A 25,293-nucleotide genomic window follows, 5' to 3' on the forward strand; every position below is an offset into this window, starting at 1 on the left:
ACCAAGGGGTGATTTTACCCTCCAAGGGACATTTGGCAGTGTTTGGCAACATTTCTGGTTGTCACAATGTGGGGGAGGCGGGGATGGTGTTACTGGCATCTAGTGGGTAGAGGCCAGGGATACAGCTAAACATCCTACAAGGCGCAGGACAGCCCCCACAACAAAGAATTCTCTGGCCCCAGAATGTCAACAGTGCCGCAGTCAAGCAACCCAGTCTAAGGAACAGGAGGGAGAAAGTCCAGCCTCCTCTTTCCCTCCTACGGTCCTCATCACCACCGCCACCAATTACAAAGTTTGGTTAGTGGGTCATAAACGAGAAATTCTCCAACCTGTATGTGCAAGCAAGTGCACAGAGTTTGCAGGTTGCATTTTATTAAGTAGGCATTATGAAATGTTATCTACTATTTGTAATCCATATCGACACAGACGCAGTTGGTCATATTCCTCCTCTTTTTACAGGGAAAGTGAACCTGAGCCTTTGCTGGAGAAACATTGAGATAGACTAGTGGTGATCACCAAATGCATAGTTACTTGTGGAATTAGGTCCAAATGATAGTTAAAAAAGAGGGAGTATAATCTGTATTGGCCATATGCTCTGACAGTGTAAATATAATACAGCTGGTTTTTTCAACGGTGCAAGAATAGGGTGAGGGATTGTACCCGCCAAAAATGCTTTTTTTAAAAACTGTTTTCAGTAATCATATTGGCAGTGGTAGTATTAATATTGCTGCTTTGAGATCATTGTATCAGTAATATAGGATAAAGCAAGTGAGTAAGTTTGAACATTCTAATTCTATTATCCATTTGGATTTTGAGAATCATAGTCTCCACTTGGAAGAATGGGTATACAGATGGCAGATAGAAGAGGTTAAGTAAAGAAACTGCTTTGTTTTTACATTTATTCTTTCATGTGAATTCAATAAATCTTTTCTGAATTAAAAAAAAAAAAGAGGTTAAGTAAAAACTTTGTAGTCCTGAATTTGAATTTGAAGTACCAGCATAAACTCATGGGATATTTATATTACATTAATAATATTATATTATATTATATTATATTATATTATATTATATTATCTCATCTCCACTGAATCGGCCCAGAAACAAAGCAATGACCAGCACAGTAGCAATGAGCATGAACATCTTTAGTACCAATTATTATTTTGAAACACCATTTCCCACTAAAAGAAGCCAAGGCTTCCTGAAGAAATGGCTGATTCTGGTTTGGGGCAGGAAATGTACAATGTACAGGAATTGACCCTTGAAGTATCATCTTGTCATATCAGATCACAACGAAGCTATGGAAGACCCGTGGTCTCATAAAAAGGATGCAGGAGCCAATTAGAAGAGGCATTCACTCACCAAAGATGGGGCAATTTATGCTTCAATATACCAAGAGATTGAAATAGCTTAAATCCATAAATTCATAATTTTATACACATATTTTTTAAACTTAATTCATCACATTTGGAGAATATTAGGAGACCAATCTTTTATCTTGAAAAACTGGTACATAATGGGAAAGAATCAAGCATTTTTTTCCTGCTTTCCTACATGGATTGTACCGCTGGGTAACCAAATGGTAAACGAAGGGAGACATCTCTTTATGAAAGTATTACAACTAATAAATGAAAAAGAAGCGACAGACTATTACCATGTTGGCCACTCTCAGTGAATTATTGGATTTAGGCTTTAAGCATCAGTGCTTCACTTATCCTTTGCTAACGTAACAAAAGGGAGTCAACGAGACACTTGTGCCTCCTGATTCAAGATCACATGTCCACCTATGGTCTTGCCAAAGGGATGAACCTCATCTAAGTCTCATTGGGCCTCAACTTGATCCAGCTGCCGAAAGGGAGGAAATCCAGAACATATTGAACCACACCACGAGTATGTTGTCAGCAACATCCAGACTGTAGGAAATTTCACAAGTCAAGGGACTTAGGTTTTTCCACAGATAAATTGTAAGGCTGAGAAAGAGACCAAGGGGAAACTTGAAGATTTTCAGACTAAGAATTATATCAAAAATTTCAAATGAAGAACTGTAGAGTCCCAGGGTATTTACTTGGGTAAAACACACTTTTGAACTGCACAGGTCCACTTATATGTGGATTTTTTTCAATAAAGACATATATGTACTACAAATGTATTTTCTCTTCCTTATGATTTCCTTAATAACACTTTCTTTTCTCTAGCTTACTTTATTGTAAGAATACAGTATATAACATGTATACCATACAAAGTATGTGTTAATAGACTGTTACGTTACTGATAAGGCTTCCAGTCAACAGTAGGCTACTAGTAGTTAAGTCTGAGGGGAATCAAAATTTTTACGCAGATTTTTGATCCAACAAGGGCCGGTGCTCCAACCCCAGTGTTGTTTTAAGGGTCAACTGTATGAAGAAACACAAGTAAGAGATTATTTTACTGGTTACTTGAGAGAGAATCATATGATGGGGTCATATGATGGCACATGAAGGGAAAATTTTATTTTTTGACCTGGGTGGCAGGTACAAGGGTGTTACAAGGATTTGCTAATATATGCCTTATAATTAAATATTAATACTCTAAATGTTAAGATATTATGTCAATATTAAATCAAATGTTAATAAAATGTTAAAGTATTAAATTAAATAATAATATATGCCTTGTAGTGATTCATTAAGCTATATGTTCATTTTTATGTGATTTTCTGTATCTGTGTTTGATTTTCCAGGGAAGTTTTTTGTGAATAATATAAAGAAATTGCAAGGCAGAAAACTGTGGAATCTTCTCACATCAGCACAAATACACAGTGGGTTTCTGTAACTTTGTTTTTACACTTAACTTTATAGATAACGTAATGATAATTACAGGAGTTGGCCACTAGGGTGTGTTCTTTGTTGCCCATAGCATCTCTGCACTAAGAAAAGGAGGTTTTGAAATGTTTATGCAATGCCATGTGTTAGGATAAAACGAGCAATTATTCGTTGTCCTTTGATCACAATCTACATAAATGAGTGTTAGCGCCGGCAATTTTTGTTTGGAAAGTTAGATTCAACATGTAAATACAGTGTATATATCATGAAAATACTGCGTCTTTTTCATCCTTTAAAATGTCTTAATTTACTTAATGTTATCATAATAAAACCTCATAAACTATCTTAACAAAACATTAGGACCTAACATGTGGAGAATGAAAGGTGAGAAATTCTCAGAGTGGTCTTCTGATAAGAGATGACAGCCCACTGGTAGCAGGGACAGAAGCACATGAGGGCTATTCAGAGTCTCCCCTAAATATGCCACCCAGCTCCTGGGGGGCTGAGAATAACACAGCGCACCGGCCAGGCTTTGAGGGCCAATGAGGAATGAAAGACGGTCTCTGAGGGGCCAGGGCTTAGCACAAGGGTGAGGCCAGTTGTGACTGCTACTCTAAGAACCGTCTTTCTTCACGTGCAATGTAGAAAGGGCTGCTGTTCATAGGCTTTTATTGATATGAACTCAGGCTAAGCTTGATGGCCCTGTATCTTAGGTGAGAAAAAGTGGCTCTCCTGTAATAGCTGCTTATCTTTTCTCAAAAGGAGGGAAAGAGTGATACAAGCTCTTTTTTGTTACTAAATCATAAGCCACAGATGCTTTGTATTGCCAAGGAAATAAAAAGCTTATGAATGGTTCATAGGCTGAGAAAAAGGATGCTTTGAGTTTTAGAATTTTTCTACAAGGCTGCAAGAGATAGTACAGCAATAAATCTTAAGCTTCATCTCTAATTGTTACTGTGTCATTTGCCATACCTCTCCAGCCATCCTAAAGGTGTGATACAGTGTCCATGGGTAAATTTTTGTATATATACATTTGTTAGAATGGATTAGAATTGCTCATTCTGGTTCCTTTTTGAGATTTCCTGCGTTAGTGACTTCTTGGGGTCATACATCCTTCCTGCTGTGATGACAATATCCTGATGGTGAAGAGGCAGGATGCTGAGTGATAGTGAAGAAGAAAGTAGAGGGGATAAATTGGCAGGATCACGTTGGGAGTGTCACAGATAAAAGATTCCTGTCTGGTGGACACTGTGGCTTTTCCCTAACCCCTAGTGCTCTGCAGGGACCCCACGCATCACCCCCAGAGCCAAAATCCAGACTCCCTCATTTTAGGACATTCCCAGGAGCCTCAGGAACACGGTTTGTCCTGGGCTTGGTTTAAGTACTGCACTGTGTCCCCCACCTCTCAGTTTCCTCCCACCCCTGCCAGCCTCACACCCTAAATGGCCACCTCCTGCATCCAGAATGTCTCCTCCACCACTGCTCATCTTCTGACGCTTGTGCAGTGGTTAAGTACATGGACTGTGGCCTTAGAGAGTACAGAGTTAGAATCCCAGTCCAGCCACTTTTATTTGACCTTGGGCAAATTATTTAACTTCTCTAAGCCTCCGTTTCTTTTTCCATTAAATAAAGATGATGAGGATAATAATATTGACCTAATATTGATTTTTTTTTGTAAAGCAAATATTCTCCTGTAACCAACACCCAAATCAAGAAAGAGAGCAGACCACTTCAGCACTGCCACTCCTTCCCATTCACTGACCCCCTCCCTGCAGCTTGCAGACTGTAGATTTATCTTGTTTTTGAATTTTATATAAATGGTAACCTACAGCATATATACTTTAACATCTGGCTTTTTCCACTAACCCATCTACTTCTGAAAGTCACTCAAAGGGTCACATTAGTAATAATTCTTTTGTTCTCATTCTACTGCTGATGAGAACTTGGGTTGTTTCCATTTTGGGCTATTACCCAGACAGCTACAGGGAACACGCTGGATGCAGTCTTAAGCAGTAGAAAATAAACATGCTAAACCTCCACTGAAATGGAATGGAACAAATTTCTAGACTTAAATTTACACATGTTTAGAGTTACTGACAGGTAACAAGGCAGAATGGAAAAGAAGATAGGGTTTTAGACAAGGCACACTTGTGATAAATTCTGGACTTTCCACTTACTAATTGTGTGACTTGGGCAGTTACTTGACCTCTTTGAGAATCAATTTCTTCATCAGCAAAATAGTAATAAAAATATCTCTCTCATTCAGAGGCAGAGATGGTCACACAAGAAGGCAAAGGCAGGGCACCTAGCAAGCACGAAGGGGAGTTTGCAGCATTTCAGGGGTGGGAGGGGAGCACAGGTGCAAAGGGAGGGGCCCCTTCTCTCCTGGAAGCTTCTACTCAAGGTATTTATTCAAACATATCTCCTGGAAATATGTTTATTATGAAATTTTGAAAGGCAGGGAAATTTTTTAAATTTCAAAATGACCAAGTGAAACAAATGAATCTAAGTGCATATCAAGTTGGTGGCATATCTACACAGAGAAAGACTAAAACACAATATTGACTGCATACCCTGGTGGGGTGTACTCCAAGGGCAAAAAGTAGTGAGCTAGCTAGCTAGATAAATAGATAGGGCAAATCATTATATTAATATCTTGGGAACCAAGATTTTCAGTATAAAGAAAAAAAGAGACAAGAGTAGAAAATCCAGAGAAGGTGAGTAAAATTTCTGTAACTCATTAATAGGCACTATTATTTCTTATATAGTAACTGTTTACTAAAAAGGCCAAGAAGCAATCACACTTAATGGCAATGAGCATCCCTAGTGCCCAGATTATAAATGTCCTTATTTGAATATCAATATGAATTCACAATTTAACAAAATTATTCTCTCCACCTCTGCCCACTGCAAGAGCCCAGAAGCAATGGCACCCCAAGACTGTTAGATACAGGAACCAATTTGTGAGCCAAGAATGGAAAAATTTGATTGTCAAAAGAATAATGGCTACCATGGATTGAAAAACAACAAAATTCTAAAAATCCAAGTGTTCATAATGACACTAATCAAACACACACACACACACACACAACCTTTCACTGCTTGTCTTTGGAGGTTGCTATGGCACCAACACATTTTTATGAAAATTGGTAAATGAAGGAAAGGAGGGAAGCATTTATCCCACCTTCACACTCAGCCTGTGTTTCAAGGTAACTAAAGAGTTGATAAAGGAATGTTCTTCTTTATGGAAGTCCAGTTAATCAGTCTGGAAGAATTGGTATCCACTAATTAAATGATGTATTTGGACCACAGTTATCAACAGCTGCTAAAACCACCAGCTGCAAGGTTGATGAGGAGCTTCAGAATGCAGGGATCAGACTGACTCCACTGCAGTCTCCCGTGGCCAGTCTTCAAAGTGAGAAGTGAAGTATGTGGCACGACTAAGAAGTGCTCTTGCCGGCAAACCTGAATCTAATCAAGCCTCTGGCGTAACTGACCAGTTGACAGGAAACAGGAGGTACAGGAACAGTAAATGAACCAGCAGTGATCGGTCAGCCAAATCTAACAGAGGGGAAATTCCACAGGCAAATAACTTGGTTTCTTCCACAAAATAAAAAAAATTCACTAAAAAAAAAAAAAAAAAAGACAGGTGATTAAAATGGACTCAAAAGAGACAGCCGCCAAACGCAGTTTGTATACCTTGTTTGGGTCCTAATGTGAAGAAACCAAATGTAGAATGACATTTTTGAGGCATTCAGGGAAATGTGAATATGCACTGGGTTCTAGTTGATGTTACTGGCAATTTTATTAAGCATAATAATACCAATGAAGTTATATATATATATTATATTTTTTCAAAATGCTCTTATCTCTCAGAGATAGCTACTTCAGTATTTATGGTAAAATAATACAATGTCCGTGATTTGCTTTAAGATATTCTAGCAAAGTGGGGTGGAAGGTATAGATCAGTGGTAGAGTGTGTGCTTCGTATGCACAAGGTCCTGGGTTCAATCCCCAGTGCCTCTGTTAAGGGGAAAAAATAAAATAAAATGCTCTTTAAAAAAATAAAGTCTGTGACTCATTAAAAAAATATAGTATGTTGACACAACATTGTAAACTGACTATAACGCAATTAAAAAATATATACATATAGTATGACTGAACTATTATTCTGTACACCAGAAGTTGACACAAAATTGTAAACCGATTATACTTCAATTAAAAAAAAACTTGCAATAAGAAATATATATACATATATATATATTCTAGCAAAAAAATGATGGAGTGATATAAATGGAATAAGATGCATCAGAGGTTGACTGCTGAAGCTAGATGAAGGATACTTGATAGTTATTATGTTATTCTTTCTATTTGGGGTATATTTGAAATATCCCAAAATGAAAAAAATTTTAACCTTATCTAGAATTTAAATTTATGCCAATGGTGTAAATTATATTAAATCTCATTAATTTGGACTAATGACAATCAAGGCCAGACTAAATTAATTTTTAATTATAATTCTAATTTGATAACAATTGCATTTAACTTCAACAGACTATATCTTTATTATTTATAAGTTGATGCAGTAACTTGGACAGGGAAGTTTTAAAGAGTTTGTAAATAAAATGTCAAGTATTGCATCCAGGTGTTAAGTGTAACCCTTCTCATTATCAGAGCTTTAACAAGGGCCCCAAAGGTCAAATAGCAAACACAGCAAGTGTCAAGTTCCAAGATTATCAACTGAGATACTGACTAGACTAGACCATCTACACCAGGCTTGTGAAGGGCAAAATCCAAGCTAGCTCCACCAGGATTAGATGACCACTGTCTTCTAACCTTGGGAAGAGGCCAAGAGGCTTTCTTTGGTGCTGTGCTGTGTGTCCCCTCCCACTCCACCATGGGGGAAGGGTAGGGGTCTCTCCTTCCCACTCAAGCTTGTGGAGGGGCTCCAAAAGGCCCTCGAGAGAACATGGAGTTGGAGAGACAGGAAGGCGGGCATTTGAAAGGCGAAAGGCCATGGTGACTGCCCCGTCTGTGGACAGAGTGAGGAGAATCACTTAGGAATGAACAGTACTTCCCAGATGCCAGGGCAAAGGGACATGTTTCCAGGGACCATATGTGGACCCCATAATGAGTTACTGCCCAGAGTTATCTAAGGACTTCATCTAAGAGCAAGCCAAGAGGTGGGACCAGCTGGAGGGGAGGTCAGAAGGTCATCTGAGAACACCACCTAGAGGTCAGAAGGGCCCCCACTTGGTCAAACCAACTCCACAGACAGCCACGGCCAAATTACCACTGCGTCAGCCACGAGGCAGGGCTGCTCTCTCCCCCTTCCATTCTCTCCTCAACCCAGAGGGGTCAGAAACTGTGGCTAGTTTCCCAGTCTGAAGTAGGCCCAAGCTTGGGAAGGGGGGAAATTTAGAATTTAAACAAATTTAGAGTTTCAATAGAACTCTTCATAGGACTTTAAAAATGTCTGAGCTGAGGCTATTCAGATAACAGATACAGAAACCAAAAAAGCTACAAGACAGATTCATAATTTTATTGAGGAGAGAGAATGAGTCCGAATTTAACAATTCAAATTACCTACTCTTCCAGTAAACCACTTAAAAATAGTTCTAAACTCCTGGCAATAGCTTAGAGTGAGGAGAAAGATGGCACTGGAGGTGATTGGAGAACGTGGGACCTAGTGCTAAGGATTTGGGTTCTTTATGCTAAAAACAATGAGAAGCCCCTGAAAAGTTTCCGGTGGTGGATTACAAGACAGGATTTCATATGTTGTGGCTGCAGTGGGGCAAGTGGTTTAGGGTAGGGTGGGTGGGTGGGGCTGGAGTGGAAGCAGGAAAACCAGTTAGGAATGTGTGGTCACCCAGCTGAACGATGGTGGTGACTCTGATGGAGACGGGAAGAGGGAAAGAAGTGAGTGGGGCTTAGATTTACTCCAATAATCATTATCTACAGGGCTTGTGGATGATTAGCTCCTGGCGGGGGGGGGGGGGGAATTAGGGGAAATAAAAAGCTTATTCCTGGGTTTCTGGATTGAGCACCTTGGTGGGTGTGGTGCCTTTTAACAGGGAGGAAGACCAAAGGGGAAGTTTGGTGGGAAAGATGATAAGCTTAGTTCTAAATCTGAGAGGTCGGGGAAAGCTGTCCGGGAGGGAGTTGGAGAACAGAGCTTGGAGTTTAGGAAATAGGATGGAGGCGAGGGCCTCCATTGGCAGGGATGTTGAGTGCAGCTTGGGAGGGCTGGCCTTGCTGGGCAGCCTGGAAACTGACATCCTGGGGAGGGAAGAGCCCCGGGGAAAGGAGGGGCTCGTAGAGAAGATAAAGCGAACAAAGACAATTCCAAAGTAGAGTGAAAAACTTTCACGCTGACCGAGAAAAGGCAGAACGTTGCTGTCAAATTATGCCAGGAACTGCCTGATTTCTGTCATAAAAGACAGATTATTTTTAAAATTTGCGATTCAATTATTCAAAGTTCAACATACCTCCTCAATAAGTGTTGGTTGACAATTGTGATTTTCCGTGTTTCAGGTTGGGAATATGGAGCTACTTTAAAATAAACCTTTAAAGAATTAAAAAAAAAAAAAGAGTGTAAAAGAGTGGTGATTTCAAAGCTTAACAAATATTAACTATTATATATAAAATAGATTAAAAATACAAATTTCTTCTGTATAGCACTGGGAACTACATTCAATATCTTGTAGTAACCTATAATGAAAAAGAATATGAAAACAAATATATGTATGTATAGGTATGACTGAAACATGCTGTACACCGGAAATTGAAACAACATTGTAAACTGTATCTCAATAAAATAAACACATAAATAAATAAATAATTTTAAAATTAAAAAAAAAATCATTTAGGGAGGAATAAAACAGAATGTTAGATATTGTTGACTGGCCAATCAAATGAAGACTTGAAAATGGCCTTTAAGAGTTCTTATGTTTTTGAAACATATACTGAAATATTGGGGGATAAAGGATATGATACCTAGTATTTCCTTCAACATAATCCTAGGGTTGGGGAGGGGGCGGGTATCTTCCCTCCAACAAGATAGCCATGAGTTGTCAGTTGTGGAGACTGGATGTGGAGCCCATGAAGGTTCACTGCACTATTCTTTCAACTGATGCATGTGTTTGAAATTTCCTGTCACAAAAAGTTTTTTATTATTTTTCCATAATAAAGTAGCCATTGGATTTATCATTACGGAGATCGCGAGTAACCACTGCATAAGTAGTTTTAGTGATGGCAGAAGCCAGATTGAATGGATTAAGTAGTAACTGCAGGTTAGGCTGTAAAGACAGTGAGTGTAGGAAATGCAACTTGTGGAAAAACTCTAGCAGTGGAGGCAAGAAGGAGGTAGGGAGTAGACAAAGAAGGATGTGGGTTGGAAAGAGGGTTTTTTCTTCTTCAGAGTGGAGAGACTGGAGTGTGGTTATATCCTCATACAGCTAAGCCAGAGGACAGGGAAAGTTGTTGAATAAGGAAGGAGCCTGAGAAGGTAGGAGGAGATGGAATGAAGACTCTAATTGAAGAAACTGACCTCGGGTCTTCCTCAGATACAGAAGAGAAGGGCGCAGGTGCAGCCGGCCAGAGATGCGTGACAGGAGGCACAAGGCTTGTATATTTTTCTCTCAACCAGACAGTGAGGTGAGGGCACTTCCTGAGCAGGGGACGGAAGGGGAGGGTCATTGGTAAGCATGAAAACTGTTTTCTGGGTTTTTTTTTTTCAGAACCCTCTGTAGCTTGGTTCTGAGCGCACAAAAGAAGGTCCAGGTGTATCAAATCGTTGGAGGTTGGCCAAAGATGCACAAAAAAGACACTGAAAACGAGAGTTTAGGACTGTAGTAGGTACCTATTGTTGCAGAACAAATTACCCCCAAATTGAGCAGCTTAAAACCACAAGCATTTATGATCTCAGAGAGTAGCACACCAGCCTAAAACAGTGGTATTTCATAGACTCACCATCATTTCAAATTATTCTACTTACTTGCTTTTGCCCACCTCCCCTCAATAAAAGGAAGATTCCTGAGAGAGGGACCAGGCCTGTCTTGCTCTTTGCTGTATTCGCTTGGTGTTAGAGGAGTATGAGGTATATAGCCAATGATGAGAAAAATCTATAAATAAATGACTGAGTGAATGAGTGAAACCCACCATGAGAGAAAATGTTAGTTTCAACTTAGTGACAAACTTTTTTTTTTCTCTTGGGAAGGATGGAATTTCCAAGGGTGATTTATTAGTTTGCACAGAAGTTCAATGGTTGCCTAACTGTATTTTTTTCTATTTTTTAATATATTTTTACTTATTTTTAAAATGTATTTTTATTATATTTTTATAAAATTTTAATATTTTAAATCTATTTTTATATTTTATTTATACTTATCTATATTTATATTTTTATTATATTTTAAATCTTTTTAAATAAAAATTTTTACCTAGCTTTTACCCTCTTCTCCTTTTTCTTTTTTCAAATATAATTAGTTTATATTGCTGCCAATAAAACAGTTCTCAGATGTATAACTTAACGTCTTGAGTGCCTTGAAAGATCACCCTCAAATACAAACATACATATTCCATTCTAAATGCAAAAGGTAAGTTCCACAAAAGATTGTTGTAAAGAAATATCAACTTAACATCTTCCTTTTTCAATTCACTTTCAATTTAAAATTAGAAACGAGTCTTGGCAACAACAACAACAAAATTGGTCCCTGAATGAATACAAAGAAGCATACTTAATGATTCCAACTGACTTTTTGAAAACCATGTATCTTAAGGGAAAATTCCCTTTTGAAATATTAACATTCAAATTGTTAAACCTAGTGGGAAAAAAAGTAATATCTTATATTTTATTGGTTCCGGGGTTTATATACACTTATGCCACCGCCCCCCACCCTCCAGCACTGTTTGAGACAGCAGGCGGTGAGGACCACCAAGGGGCTGGAGCTTTGTATCCTTAGAACAAGTATTTTGGTTCACAGTCCCAGCTTGGCTCTCTCTAGCTGTGTGATCCTGAACCAGTCCCTTGAACTCTCTGGGCCTCAATTTCCTTCTCTGTAAACTGAGGTGTTATCAGAGTTGTGAAGGTCAAATGAGAAGTCCTTCTCCCACCAGAGATGTGTGAATTAGCTAAGAATGGCTGTTGTCTCTATTTTTACAGACTAGAAAACTGAGTCAGAAGAGTTCACAGATTTGCTTAAGGTTATACAATCAGGAGGCATCAGCGTTTGACTCATCCTCAGAATTTGTCTCCAAATTGAGTGCTGTTTCCCCCTTTCTACAATTATCTCCCACTTTAACAATGAGAGTGTACGGCTGCACTTAGAAAAGGTTAAAAATAAGAATACTCCAATGACAGCCACAATCAGAAACTGACAGTGAGAATAACTGTTTTTACGTTCGCACAGTGTACCCATCTAAAGAGAGCAAGAATGATCACCCTGAGGCTTTAGAGATTTAACTAAGGTTTTACTAGCAACAAAATATCATACTTATAAATTACAGCTAAATACTAGTTCTTTTAGGGACTGGGGTTAGTTTCTTTTCTTTTCTTTAACATCACTCCCTCCTCCTGGCCTCTGTAACCAGGTGCAGCTCTACAGTGTGTTACACAAATACAGTTGATCTTCATTTACTGTCACTGTGTTCTGTAAAATTGCCAAGAACACCGAGTTAGCGAATTCCTAGGGGAAACAGGGTTAGGTTGCTGTGAGCCTCCGGTGACAACATTTTTGTCACCAATCAATACATAACCCGGTTTCATGTTTGTTTCTGTTTAAAGACACTTTATTTAATATATATTGTTGATTCATTCACAGTGAACTCACAGCCAACAGCACTGTAACTCATGCCTGAACGAAGCTTGTCTAACACATGTATTTTTCTCCATAAGGCTTTCTTGTGCTTAGGACACTAGACAGCACTTCAGCACTGCACTTGGGGCCATTTTAAACAGCATGATCATCAATAAAAAGCACAAAAATTAAAAAAAAAAAATCAGGGCATTAAAGAGATCGTGGAAAAGGATGCTTTTTCCAGTATAAAAGCCAATACAGGAAGGCAGAGTGCAGCCTTATTCAGCCTCCGCTGGGAACGTGTGCACTGGGCAACTCAGAATTCCCGCCGCTCTGCATCTGGCCATAAATGACAGTAGCACCATCTGTATTAATTTGGAGGTTACAAATACATTTTAGCTAAGAGGTGAATTCACAAATATGGAATCTGCAAATAATTGTAGGAAAGATTATATATACTTGGAACAGGAAGAGGCAATGGGAAAGGGGGCCACTGGCATTGAGACTGCTCTCCTGTTAAGCAGGTGAGTGGACAAGTACCCCAGTCAACCTTAGTCCTCTTGCCTGTGAAGGGAGGAGGCTGTATTAAATGAGGTCTAAATATCCTCCCAGCAATAATATTCAGTGATACAGTTCATGACCCTCCTATGGGCATGGAACATACAAGTTTATGTAGACTATGAGACTATATGGATTAATGGAGCCAACTTTGTGACTGTAGGCAAATACTTAAGCTCTCTGAACCTCATTTTCTTTACAAAATGAAAACATCTATTTCATAGAGTTGCTGGGGGAAAAAAGACTGGAATAATAAATAAAACCATAATGTATGCAAAGTACCTAGAACACAGGGAGCACTAAAATGTTAATTTTCCCTTTCTTGAAAACCCTGCAGATTCATGTAAACTTTTTCAATCGTATGCTGGGGAAAAGGGTTATTTAATAACTTCATAATGTCCAAGAATGATCAATGACCATATGTTTTATGAAGAACCTATTGGTTTCTAAAGTGGTAATATAATATGTCAAGAGTTTTCCTGAGTTATCTGCCAGTTAGTAGGTTAAATGCAGCTGCCCAGCCCACAGCAAGTAGTCAAAATTCCCTGGTTTACTTTTCACTGATTCACTCATCCATTATTCCACAAATGTTTCTGGACTACCTACTATGTGCCAGGCACTGTTCTAAGCCCTGGAGATAAAGCAGAAAACAAAGTAGTTAAGTCCTTGCTTTCCAAGAGCTTATGGGCAGACAATAAGCCAATATCTAATGAAATGTCCGGTGACAGTCAAGATGAAGAAGAAAACTAAAGTGAGCTAAAGGGATAGACAGTGCTGGAGGGAGGAGTGCTTCCTGAGACAGGGCCATCAGAGAAGGTCTCTTTAAGGAGCTACATTTGAGCAACGACCTGAATGGTGGGAAGGGGAGAACACAGAGATGATCCAGGCAGAGGAGGGCCATGCAGGACCCTGAAGTAAGAATGACAGTGTGTGCTGGATAAACAACATGAAGGCTGGAGGGGCCAGGGTGTGGGCTCAAGAAGGGAGAGCAGCAGATAAGACCCAGAGTGGAAAGAAAGGCCAGCTCCTGGAGGCCAAGTACACTGTACAAAGGGCTTTGGACTCTATACTGAATGTTTGCTGAACTTTTTAAAATGTGATGCAACCATATTGAAAGGATGAGGGGAGGGGAAAAGGGTGAAAGAGAGAAATTTTCATTATCAATAGATAAGGCCTAAAACTGAAAAATTAAGAAATAGGAGAATGAGCATTTTGTTTAGAAATATGAAGGTAAACTACCAGAAGAAAGGGCCAAATGAGACAAAAGTTGTTGCCTGTGGGGTACAGAACTCCAGAATGGAGAAAAGTGTGGTGGAAAACAGCTGGTTTCTTTAAACATCCTGTAGACCCACTAGACTTAACACAAGCTCATGTGCACACATACACCGACACAAGCAGGAAAAAAGAGCAGGAAAATTCCAACTTCTGGTCAGAGGGCTGATTGAACCCAATTTTTTTATCATTCCTTCCTCCAAAATCTATTGAAATGAAAAAAGGAATATAAAAGTAAAAATAAATCAGTACTTCTGCTGGAAAGACAGGAGAATGTACCAGCAGCAGACCAGAACATTTAGGAATTTCTGGACGACACAGAGGATTTGGGATCAGATAGATTATTAAACATAATATTCCTGATTAAAAAACCTCACACAAGCCTAAGAGAGAACCTCGAAAAGTGAGTTTGCCAGCACAGTCCCACCAAATTCGTAAAATGATAGACCCATTTCACCCCCATCAGGCTGCGGTCAGCAGATATCTATAGCTCTCTAGAGTGGGAATACTGACACTGGACACTCTTTCAGATGAGAAAATGAAAGCAGACACCCTGGGCAGTGTGCCAGGGGATTTACAGCCACCAGTTGGGAAGGAACCCATGGAGAAGAGTTTTCTCGCCCCACTCCATCCACTATGCTAAACCATCAGCACATTCAGGGCACCTGCATCCACTACCAGACAAGCAGGAGTCTTACAACAGGTAGCAAGCTTGAAAATCAAAGCACGATCACAGGAATAAGACTGAACAGGCCCATTATCATGATGCTTTGCCGTCACTGCCGTCCTGGAAAGCCACTCCTTTAGTTCTTGTCAAGATGCCCTGAGACCGTCCTGGATGTTGTCCTTGTCAAGACCTCGCTCTCTGACTTTTTATCAATTCAGTGAGTTTTTCCACATATTCCCAATGAATTCCTTTTTGAAGAATCTAACTAGACTCAGAGCCTGTTGCTTGCAATGAAAAAACTCTTACCATACAAAAAGATGGCTGAATGGCAATTAATAAGCTTAATTTAATGCTATTATCATATAGTTACATATTTTTAAATATTTATAATATATACATCATGGTACATAATTAATAAGCTTAACTTAATGCTAATACAGAGAATGCACATTCTTTTCAAAAGCCTATGGAACATTTACAAAATGATCTTTTAGGTAACACACACACATACACACAAATCAAAATATTCCAAAAAAGTAGAAACACATGGGTCACAGTGTGAAACAAAACAGAATTTAAAAAACCCAAAAATTAATACCAAAAGCATATCCAAACTTACTCACTTGGAAAGAAATAAAAGCTGAAATTACAGAAAATTTAGAAAATAATGGTGATAGGAACATTGCCCAACAAAATCTATGACAACATATGATAACAAGACTCTAGTGATTTTCTCTTATAGCCTTAAATACATTCATCAGAAACCAAGAAAGATGGAGAAAAAGTAAATTAAGTGGTCAATTCAAAAAGTTAGAAAAAAGACAACGAAATAGATAGCAGGTTAATAGAAAAAAAATGTAAACTACAAAATGAAATAGAAAAAAAAATAGACTTGGTCAATAATACCAAAATTTGATCTTTTAAGAAATGAAAAGAGATAGCTAATCAAAATTATTAATGAGAAAGAGAGCATATGAAAATTATTTTTTAAATTATGAGAGTATTTTTTAAGTCTGGGAGTCAAGAAGGCCTTAAGCAAGGCCTTAGCAAGATGCAAATCAAAAGCCATAAAAGAAAACACTGAAATACTGGACTCCATTAAAAAAAAAGTTACAATGTTTGAAAAATGAAAGACTCCATAAACAAAACTGACAAATAAGTAAACTAGAAAATACCCATTACAAATATAAGAGTTAAAAGCCATAACTGTAAAGAGCTGCTATAAACTAAGAACATCAGGTACACATCCAAATTTGTTAATGCACAGGAGCTATACAAAGCTAATTTTTAGGGAAAGAATGACCAATAAACATTTGAAAGAATGTTGAATTATACTAGTAATCAGGAAAGTTTAAAACAATTAAGAGACCATTTTCCACCCATCAGATCAGCAAAAATTTCTAAATATGATAACACTCAGTGCTAAAAATGCTGTGAGGAGACATGCACTCTCATACACTGTTAATAGAGAATATAAATTGCCAGTATTTTTGGAAGACAGCTTAGCAATTTGTATGAAAAATTTTAATGTTCATACTCCTTTCAATCAGGCCACTTCCAGAAATCTATCCTACAGAAATACTTGAACCCGTGCACAAAGATGTATGCACACACATGCTCACTGAAGCATTTTTTTTGGATTAGTGAAAAAAATGAAACTTTCTAGGTTCATCGGAAGGAAAATGATGAAAGGACTGCTGAGCAGCCTTTAAAAACAATGAGTAAATCTATAGATACATACATGAAAAAATTTCCAAGAAAAGTGTTAAATGCTAAGAATTATTGGATGCAAATTACACGTGTAGCCATTTAAGTATCTGTGTGACGTATACAGATACACAGGTATGGGGGTAGGTATGGTATAGAGACTTTTACATTTTACCTCATATTCCAGGGTTGTTTTAATTAAGAAAAAGAAGACAACAAAAGAAAACAGTTTAGAAAGAAATGTATTAAGCTGTAGTTGTGTTTACCTTAGATAGGGGAGAAAAAAGGGTGAGACTGAAAGAGATTTTTACTTTTCAGTCTATAAACTGTAAAAAAAAATCCAAGTATTCTGCATTTTTGTGAAATTAAACATTTTTAATATAAAGAGGCAATGTATGGAAATACTTTTCAAAGACAAAAGAAATGGACCCTAAGTTTACCCTAGCAATATTTCAAAGTCACAATTAAAAATAAAATAGGATAGTCATGGTGTCTTACCTGGTACTTGTCCAGCTGTCCTTCCTTTACAACGCAATTAGAAATTACTTAAAAATAATCCCTCACTCCATTATGGAATATCACTGCCTTAGATACTACCTTCCAGACCAAGAGCTCAAAGAATAGTTAGCTCAAAAATTTCAGCAGAAAACCCCGAACTGGCAGGGTATCACGGGAGGGGTGACATTCATTCTATTTCCTAATTAATATTAGAGCAGTTAAATCTCCCTAACAGTTACTCATTAAAAAAAAAAAGTCACACATAAGTCATAAATTGTGTATTTTATTGGGTTTGTAGAACGGCATTAGACAATCATGAAAGTATAAGCAATTAAAAAAAAACCGCTCAACTAATGATCATTGATGGGAAGCAGTCATCGCGAACCCTACCCAGCACTTAACTGCGTGCACGGCAGCATGACTTTGCACAATGAAACTCTCTAAAGCTTGAGCATTCTCCCGGGAGTATACTTGGAAATATAAAGGTACACAAGTAAAGGAGGCATAAGGTTTTGAATGGGACATTTTAGACTCACGGTGGGTAGAAAAAAATACAAGAAAAAGAACTGCACTGTTTATTTAGAGCGCTGAGCAAGTGGCCAAACACTATCACACACCAGGAGACTGATGTCGCCCACACGCATATTACACGTTAAGTCGCAGTGGCAGGGAGGGTGTACGTGGAACACCACCTAACACTCCAGATGCGTGTTGCAGGCCTCCTAATCCCGTACCCCGCCCACCCTCTCGTCTACACGGCGGGCTCAAACGTCCTGACGCATCCTCACTGACGAGGCGCTCCCTCCATTTTGTCCCCAGTCTCCTTCAGGCGAACCGAGCGGCGCTATTTCAGAGCCACTCACTGATAAAACCAAACCAGGGAGGAGGAGGTGTGCGCGCGGGACCACACTTTGCCCGAGGCCGGCGCCCGGGGCTAAATGGCGGCTGGCGCTGGGTGGAGCTGCCTGGGGCGCCCAGGGCTCGTCCCAGGGCGGGAGGACAAAGGACACGCAGGGAACGCGGGCCGCAAGCCAAGGCCGGCCGACTTCCGGGCCGTGCGCTGAGAGGGTGGGGGCGTCCTGCTCACAGGACAAAGCCGCGGCGGCGCGCACACGCTCTCTACGCGGCCCCGCCCGCCCCCGCCCCGCGTGCCCGGCGCCCATGCACGCGCGCGCGCGCGCGCGGACAACGGTTAGAAATGGCGGTTAGGACGAGAGGAGGGGCCGGGGCGGGAAGAAGTTCAGCCTCAAGGAGCCAAGTGTCTGGGTGCGTGGTTGTTTCACGAGCCGCCCTCCTCCCCTGGACCAGGCACTCGGGCTAGGGAGAGCCCCTGTGGAGAAGGCGTGACTCGTTTAACTGAACAAAGGATATGGCGGCCACAGCTGAAACCACCAGCCCAAAGGCGCTGCGGCGTGAGAGACTAGGAGACATTCCCTAAAATGGCGGACAGAGCGGGCGGGGCGGGGCTTCCGCTCGCGGCGGCGCGGCGGGGCGGGGCGGGGCGGGGCGGGGCGGAGGCGCCGAGTGGTCACCATGGCCGCCGCGCCGGAGCCCGGGGAGCCTGGGAAGGGGAAGGTAACCCGGGGGTAGTGGGGCTCGCGGGCTCTGGGCGGGGGGGATCGGGGGGGATCGGGGGGTGGTGGGAGGTGCGTAAGGACGCTCGCGGCCTTTCGAGCTGGGAGACCTGGCCGGGATGTCGTGTCGTTAGCTTCTCTGCCATCGCACAGCCCCCTGACCCCCGACAATTTTATCTTAATTGCCGTAACTTAAGTGACGGAAAGGTAGTAATAACTTACTGCGGGTCACTATCAAACAGCTAACAAGAATGAACCATTTGGAAAGAAATTTTTGTTAAGAAGGGCCTCATAATTTGCTGGTAAAGTGATTTAAAAGCTCCCTGCGGACAGGTGACTTGTCTTTAAGGCTGTATACTTAACCACATTTAAAATAGAGTGCTCAGTAAATGCTGAGGGATGAAAACTTGGTTACATTCCAGTGAATTTATGTCCAGAGCAGAAGGATCAGATGAGAAGATTAAGATTTTATTCGCTTTAACCTTGCTTTCACTGGACCACGTGGAGCATGCAGTGTTACATGTAACCAATAGCTTCCTTGCTGGTATTCACTAAGGTGCTCTGCCTTCCTCAGCCCTCTTTTCCAGTTATCCTTGTGTAAAATGGATAGATAATTTCACCGCTTCTTAAAACCCACTGCTTTCAGGATAAAATCCGAATTTCTTGGCGTGTAATGTAAAGCCCGTCACCTAACCTTACTACTCAGTCCACGTCTGACTTTTGCTTTCCTCTCCAGGTGTACTAAAGCTAAACAGGGCTGTCTGGTCTCTCTTGAAAGGGCCTCTTGACTTCTCAAAGGAGACTGAGGCGCTTCTGTCCCCACCTCCCCTGACACTTTGTATGTAGCTGTATCATTACAGCATTATACCGGAAGTTAATAATTTGTGCCTTCCTAAAGAGCAGGGAACACAATTTTTATACCTTCAGTGCAGAGCAAATAACAAATGTTTATTAAAAATATAATGCAAGAAGAAAACAAGTTTTTAAATAGTAAGGTATAGAGATAATATTGGATCAATTATTCACAAACATTTATTGAAACTTGCTATGTGATAGATTGCACCTATAGTTTTAAAATGTTCTCTGCTGAGCTTGAGAATTTTGCTCATTTCTTCAAAGTTCTTGCTTCTCTGGGGACTTTTCATCCAAATTTAGCCAAGGTAGATCATCAGACGGTTATGAACAAATGCTGGATAACTTGTTTCCGTATTTATTATGAGAACAAATTTTTTCAGTTTATACACTATTGGTACCTTTTCTGTTTTTCATGCCTCACATGCCATTTGGAATATGCTTTGTGTAGCAAAATATACCCTTGTTTGAAACTTAACATATTTCTGGGGCAACACATCATCAAACACGAAATTCTAGATTGTTTTCTGAGGACACTGGGATCTTGAATGGGGCTTTTATCCTTTTTGAATCCGATTGTTTACCTTTGATAAGAGAACTGCTGTCATTTTAGGGTCATCTGATTAACAGTATTTGAAGCTAAGCAAAGAAAATGTTTCAAAAATAAATGATTATCTGTGCCATGTGATGAGATGTAGAGTATGATGGATTTTGCAAAACGGATGTCTTTTAGCCGACTTTGGCGGTGCCTTTACAGTGCCTGAGATAAATGTCTCGTTGAAGCGAGTTAAAGGGTTAGACAGCAGAAAAATGGGATGGTGGGTTGGGGGAACAAGTGTCAAGAGAAGGGGGTTTGTCTTGTATGTTTCTAGGCTAGAGATTGTTCAGTAGAGGAAAAACTAACGATGCAAATGAAAGAAAGGATAACCACAGAAGCAAAATCCTTGAGAGTCCAGAGAGGAACCAACTGCCACAATGGGGACTAGTTTTAAATAGTATGGCCAAGTACTCCTTTGAAATAAAAGGAAAGAGGGATTGGGTGGTGGAAAATAAAGTAGCTCTGGTTTGATATGATGTTTCCTATAAATTATTAAGTTGGTGTTCTGGCTTAGAAAATTTTTAAATTGAAGTATAGTTGATTTTACAATGTTATTTTCTAGTGTACAACACAATGATTGAGTTATACATAAATATATTCATATTCCTTCATATTTTGTAGTTATTACAAGATATTGAATATAGTTCTTTATGCTATACAGTAGGACCATGTTTATTTTACGTTTAGTGGTTTGTATCTGCTAATCCCAAACTCATTTCTCTCTCCCCCACCCTTTCTCCCTTGGTAACCATAAATTTATTTTCTGAGACATTTTTTGTTCTGTAGTTAAGTTCATTTGCGTCACTTCTCTCTACCTGTAAGTTGCCATACGACATTCATATTTTTCTCCACTTAGTACGATGAACTTTAGGTCCATCCATGTTGCTGCAAAATGGCATTATTCCGTTCTTTTTTATGGCTGAGCAGTATTCCATTGTGTGTGTATATTAATATATTTTACACACACCACATCTTCTGTATCCAGTCATCTGGTTGTTTCCACATCTTGGCTATTGTAAATACTGCTGTGAACATTGGGATGCCTGTATCTTTTCAAACACTTTTTCTAGATAAATTCCCAGGAGTGGGATTGCTGGATCATAGGGTAAGTGTATCTTTAGTTTTTTAAGGAACCTCCATACTATGTTTTCCATAGTGACTGCACCAGACCACATTCCCACCAACAGTGCAGGAGGGTCCCCTTTTCTCCACACCATCTCCAACATTTATCATTTGTGGGCTTTTCAATGATTGTCATTCTGACTGGTGTGAGATGATACTTCATTGTAGTTTTCATTTGCATGGCTTAAAAATCTTTTTAAGCTTCCCTTAATTCCATCAAGGTGAGCTGGTAAAGCTGCCTTTCTATACCTAAGCTTAAAAAATTCGTCTACCAAAAAAAAAGTCTAAAGTTTCTTTACATTTAAAGGCTTTACTCTGTTATTAACAGGGAACCTGTTTGCAGATTGGGGGAATAAAAGACGGATGTTAAGTGCTTGTACATTACAAACGTAACTACCTCAAAAGGACTTCAGGCATGGATCCTTTATTTCCATTCCTGATACAGTTCAGTGTGTTCACACAAGCATTATATATGCTCAAGACCACTTTGTTATTAATAGTATTTCATACTTGCTTTTAAGTCATCAGTAGTCTAAATTCTAACTTTACCAGGAGGCTGATGAGTCTCTACTAGTAAGGGAAAATTGTGGTCTTAAAAAGTATTTGTACATCCTTACCCAGTTTTGATACAAACTGCAAATGTACAATTATGCACTTATTTCTATTACTCCATGTACGAGTGAGCCTTAGTGTTCAACTATTAAAAACCGAAGGGTTAATGATGCAGTGGAAATGAGGCTTTGAAGGCCAGGCTGACTCCACATCCACTCTGCCAGCACTCATTAGCCTTCTACTTAAACTCTGAGCCTGTTTCAGAGATAAGGTCACATAGACAAGTCGAGAATTAAAAGCAAGGGCCTGGCACTAATAGCCTCTCAGCACCTAAATTATGAGATTGTTTAATTTGGTCTCCTGACTAGATCAAGGCAGTTGCTGGAGGTGGGGCTGACGTGTGCATTGTATGCATTTAGCAGCAGCATCCTTGGCCTTTAATCCACTTTAGTTTTAGAAGGTACCACTAAAAGGAAATTTTTTTTTAATAAATGGATTATTCCATTATTTGAAACTTTAAAAAAATGCACTTTTCTAAACAGTTCCCTAAATGCCAATGGCCTACTGAATCAGAATCTGAGGGTGGGATTTGAAAATCTAAAGGTCAAAAGTTACCCAGATGTCTGGCAAGTGTATTTTACACACTTGGTAAAGAACTGGGGCTGAAAGCATTTTGTCCAAGTATCTCTAAGAAATGTTTGCACATTCTGGTGTATCCCAGGGTCACACACTAGAGCTCTATTATGGAAACGAATCCAAATGAAAAAGCCCAGAAACCTTTAAGTAACTTGTGCTATCTTTGGGCTTGGGGGGGGGGGGGATGCAGTGTTTGGCATGATGTGGGCAACGCTTGATGGTTCCTTTTATTCTTACTGCTTAAGACCTCTACCTGAAGGTGAAAGCAGACTCCACTTGGCTTGTGATCTGAGGATGAGAAACAAGTTTTATATGAAGATTTGTACTGAAGAACTTTTAAAATTAAACCCCGCAACTTTAATGAGCACCTGCTTCATGAAGTAAACATGTTAGGGGGGTGTTTGTGGTGGGGGTAATAGGGAGAGGCAAAAAAATGGAATAGAATGATCCAAGAAATTTTTTGCTTTATTAGGAACCAAGTCATTTTGTCTTTTCTGCAGAAGCTTGAGCCAAAGCAAACAATCAGGAACACCTTCATGTTTCAACCTTTAATCTGACTTCTCTTTTACTGTCCTTTCCCTATTTCTCCCAATCTTTTCCCCCCTTATAGTATATAGATACCTGCTAGGTATCTCATCCCATAGACTGAACAAGGGACTTCATTTTTAAAAGCTACATTATGGAAAATTTGCATTTAGTCAAATTTTAGGAAAACAGAATCAAAAGTTTTCTGGGTTTTTTTTTTTAATTAATAAGAGAATGTGAAACCTAAGTATGACTTTTAACAAAGTGTCTGTCCTGCCCTCCCCAAACCTTTAAGTACGATAATGTGACAGACATTCAAATTAAAAATGTTATGCTTAAGGTGGCAGTATTTTTGATTAAGGAGAACAAATCCATACATCTAATGAAGACTGTAGAAAAAGAATTTTAAAACCATTTTAGCACTTGAAGGAACTTACTTATCACCTAGTTCAACACCTTCATTGATTGAGGGCCCGATAAAAAAAAATATATCCTACAGGTTCCAGAAGTTAGTGATAGAACTGAGACAAATCCAACTCTCCATAGATTTCCAGCATTTTCCTTCATGCTTTGGCTTGGTTACCATGTACTATCAACAAGGAATTAAATACAATCAAGTGTAACTTCACAGGCAAGGAAACAGACAAAAGATGTCTTAACATGAAATATTTATTCTAACAGACACAACTGATGTTCACTGATAAGATCTGAAGTCATCGTTAAAGGAATTTAAAACAGCATATACTAGTATTATAAGCAACATGGTTGAAAGTTTCACTTTTCCCATTTAGGATTCTCAAATAATTAGAATTTGAATTAACTGTCTCACTGCTTTTCAATTTCACTTTTAGCCAAATTCCCAAATGATTTCATACACATTTTAAAAGAGCTTATAAAATAATGTATGCCCTTATCTCCAAGTCAGTTTATTAACAAGTTACGGCATAACCGTAACGCCATAAGGTTTGATTTACTCTACTGCTTAGGACTTTCTGGTCAATTTCTCAAGGTTTCCATTTAAAGGTTCAGATTACATACCAAAGCAGGGTGATTAAAGACAGTTTTAATCTTTGCCAAACCACACTGAAATAAAATATTTTCTTGTTCAATCTAGGTTCTTTTTTATTTTCTCCTAGCCCTTTAAGCTCCTAGGAATTTTAGATGTCGAAAACATTCCCTGTGCACGAGATTCCATCTTATATGGTTCATTAGGATCTGTTGTGGCTGGCCTTGGACATTTTTTGTTAACTAGTGAGTATGTATTTTCCTCTATGTATAAAAAACATACATTTCTCTATGTGTGAACAGCGTTTTCCTGGATGATAATTTGTAACATATATAATGTATAATTATGTAGTTATGCTTTCTTTTCACAGGTAGAATTAGAAGATCATGTGATGTTGGAGTAGGAGGATTTATCTTGGTGACTTTAGGATGCTGGTATGTATACTAAGCATTCAAGATCTATGATTGTAATACATTTATCTAATCCCAAAGCACATGCTTCTATACAGAGCAATCTCCCCCTGGGAGATTTCCTACCCGCAGTGAAAAAATTTACTTACAAAATATTGCTAGAATGCCTTTACTTTAAGAAATATACATATATACATGTTTTGTACCGTTGTCAAATGAACAGATGATGTCATGTCAGGGTTTACGCTTCATTTGGGAAGGCCCCAGACTTTTATCCTAATGCTCATATCATCCCTTCCCATGGCGTAACAGCTGAAAGTACTACTTTAAGAATGTATATACAAACACTGATAGTCATCTGTAAGCATTTTTAAAACTTGATTACAAATTTCAAATTAGTTTCTTTCTATAGATGTTTTATATTAATAATTTATTCATGTTCTTCTTACAAGGTTCCATTGTAGGTATAATTATGCAAAGCTAAGAATCCAGGAAAGAATTGCCAGAGAAGGGATTAAAAATAAGATTTTATATGAAAGTACCCACCTTGATCCTGAAAGAAAACAAACCAATGGCGGCAGCGGCGGCAGCACCTGAGCAGTCTCGAGCATAGGAAACCCAGATAAAACTCACTTCAGGGTGAACAAAGCTGAGGTCAACTACAGAACACATTTAATGTACCAGAAGGCTTTCAATCAAGTAAATAAAGTACGTGTAAGCTGTA

The 25,293-nt window shown here is 39.2% G+C and overlaps 1 protein-coding gene, 1 long non-coding RNA gene and 1 other non-coding gene across 4 annotated transcripts; 2 read left to right on the top strand and 1 right to left on the bottom strand.

Annotated features, from left to right (window-relative positions):
• Positions 1–2,658: 2,658 nt before the first annotated feature.
• LOC116148657 (uncharacterized) lies at positions 2,659–18,388 on the bottom strand. 2 transcript variants are annotated; one of them, XR_004132177.2, is made up of 5 exons: positions 17,295–18,388; positions 10,345–10,464; positions 9,792–9,947; positions 9,284–9,360; positions 2,659–6,419 (listed from the first exon to the last, which is right to left on the bottom strand). It is a non-coding gene; the product is annotated as an uncharacterized LOC116148657 (long non-coding RNA). The 2 variants fall into 2 exon arrangements; XR_010377148.1 differs by lacking the exon at positions 9,792–9,947.
• TRNAT-CGU (transfer RNA threonine (anticodon CGU)) lies at positions 6,749–6,821 on the top strand. The gene has a single exon. It is a non-coding gene; the product is annotated as a tRNA-Thr (tRNA).
• A 419-nt stretch (positions 18,389–18,807) lies between the features above and the next one.
• LOC105099462 (cytochrome c oxidase assembly protein COX20, mitochondrial) lies at positions 18,808–25,293 on the top strand. The gene is made up of 4 exons (XM_064477250.1): positions 18,808–18,869; positions 24,290–24,404; positions 24,530–24,593; positions 25,022–25,293. The coding sequence occupies exons 1-4, from the start codon at positions 18,828–18,830 to the stop codon at positions 25,164–25,166; spliced, it is 366 nt and encodes a 121-aa protein (XP_064333320.1). The 5' UTR covers positions 18,808–18,827; the 3' UTR covers positions 25,167–25,293.

Source organism: Camelus dromedarius, chromosome 21, assembly GCF_036321535.1.
Source record: "Camelus dromedarius isolate mCamDro1 chromosome 21, mCamDro1.pat, whole genome shotgun sequence".
Taxonomy (NCBI): Eukaryota; Metazoa; Chordata; class Mammalia; order Artiodactyla; family Camelidae; genus Camelus; species Camelus dromedarius.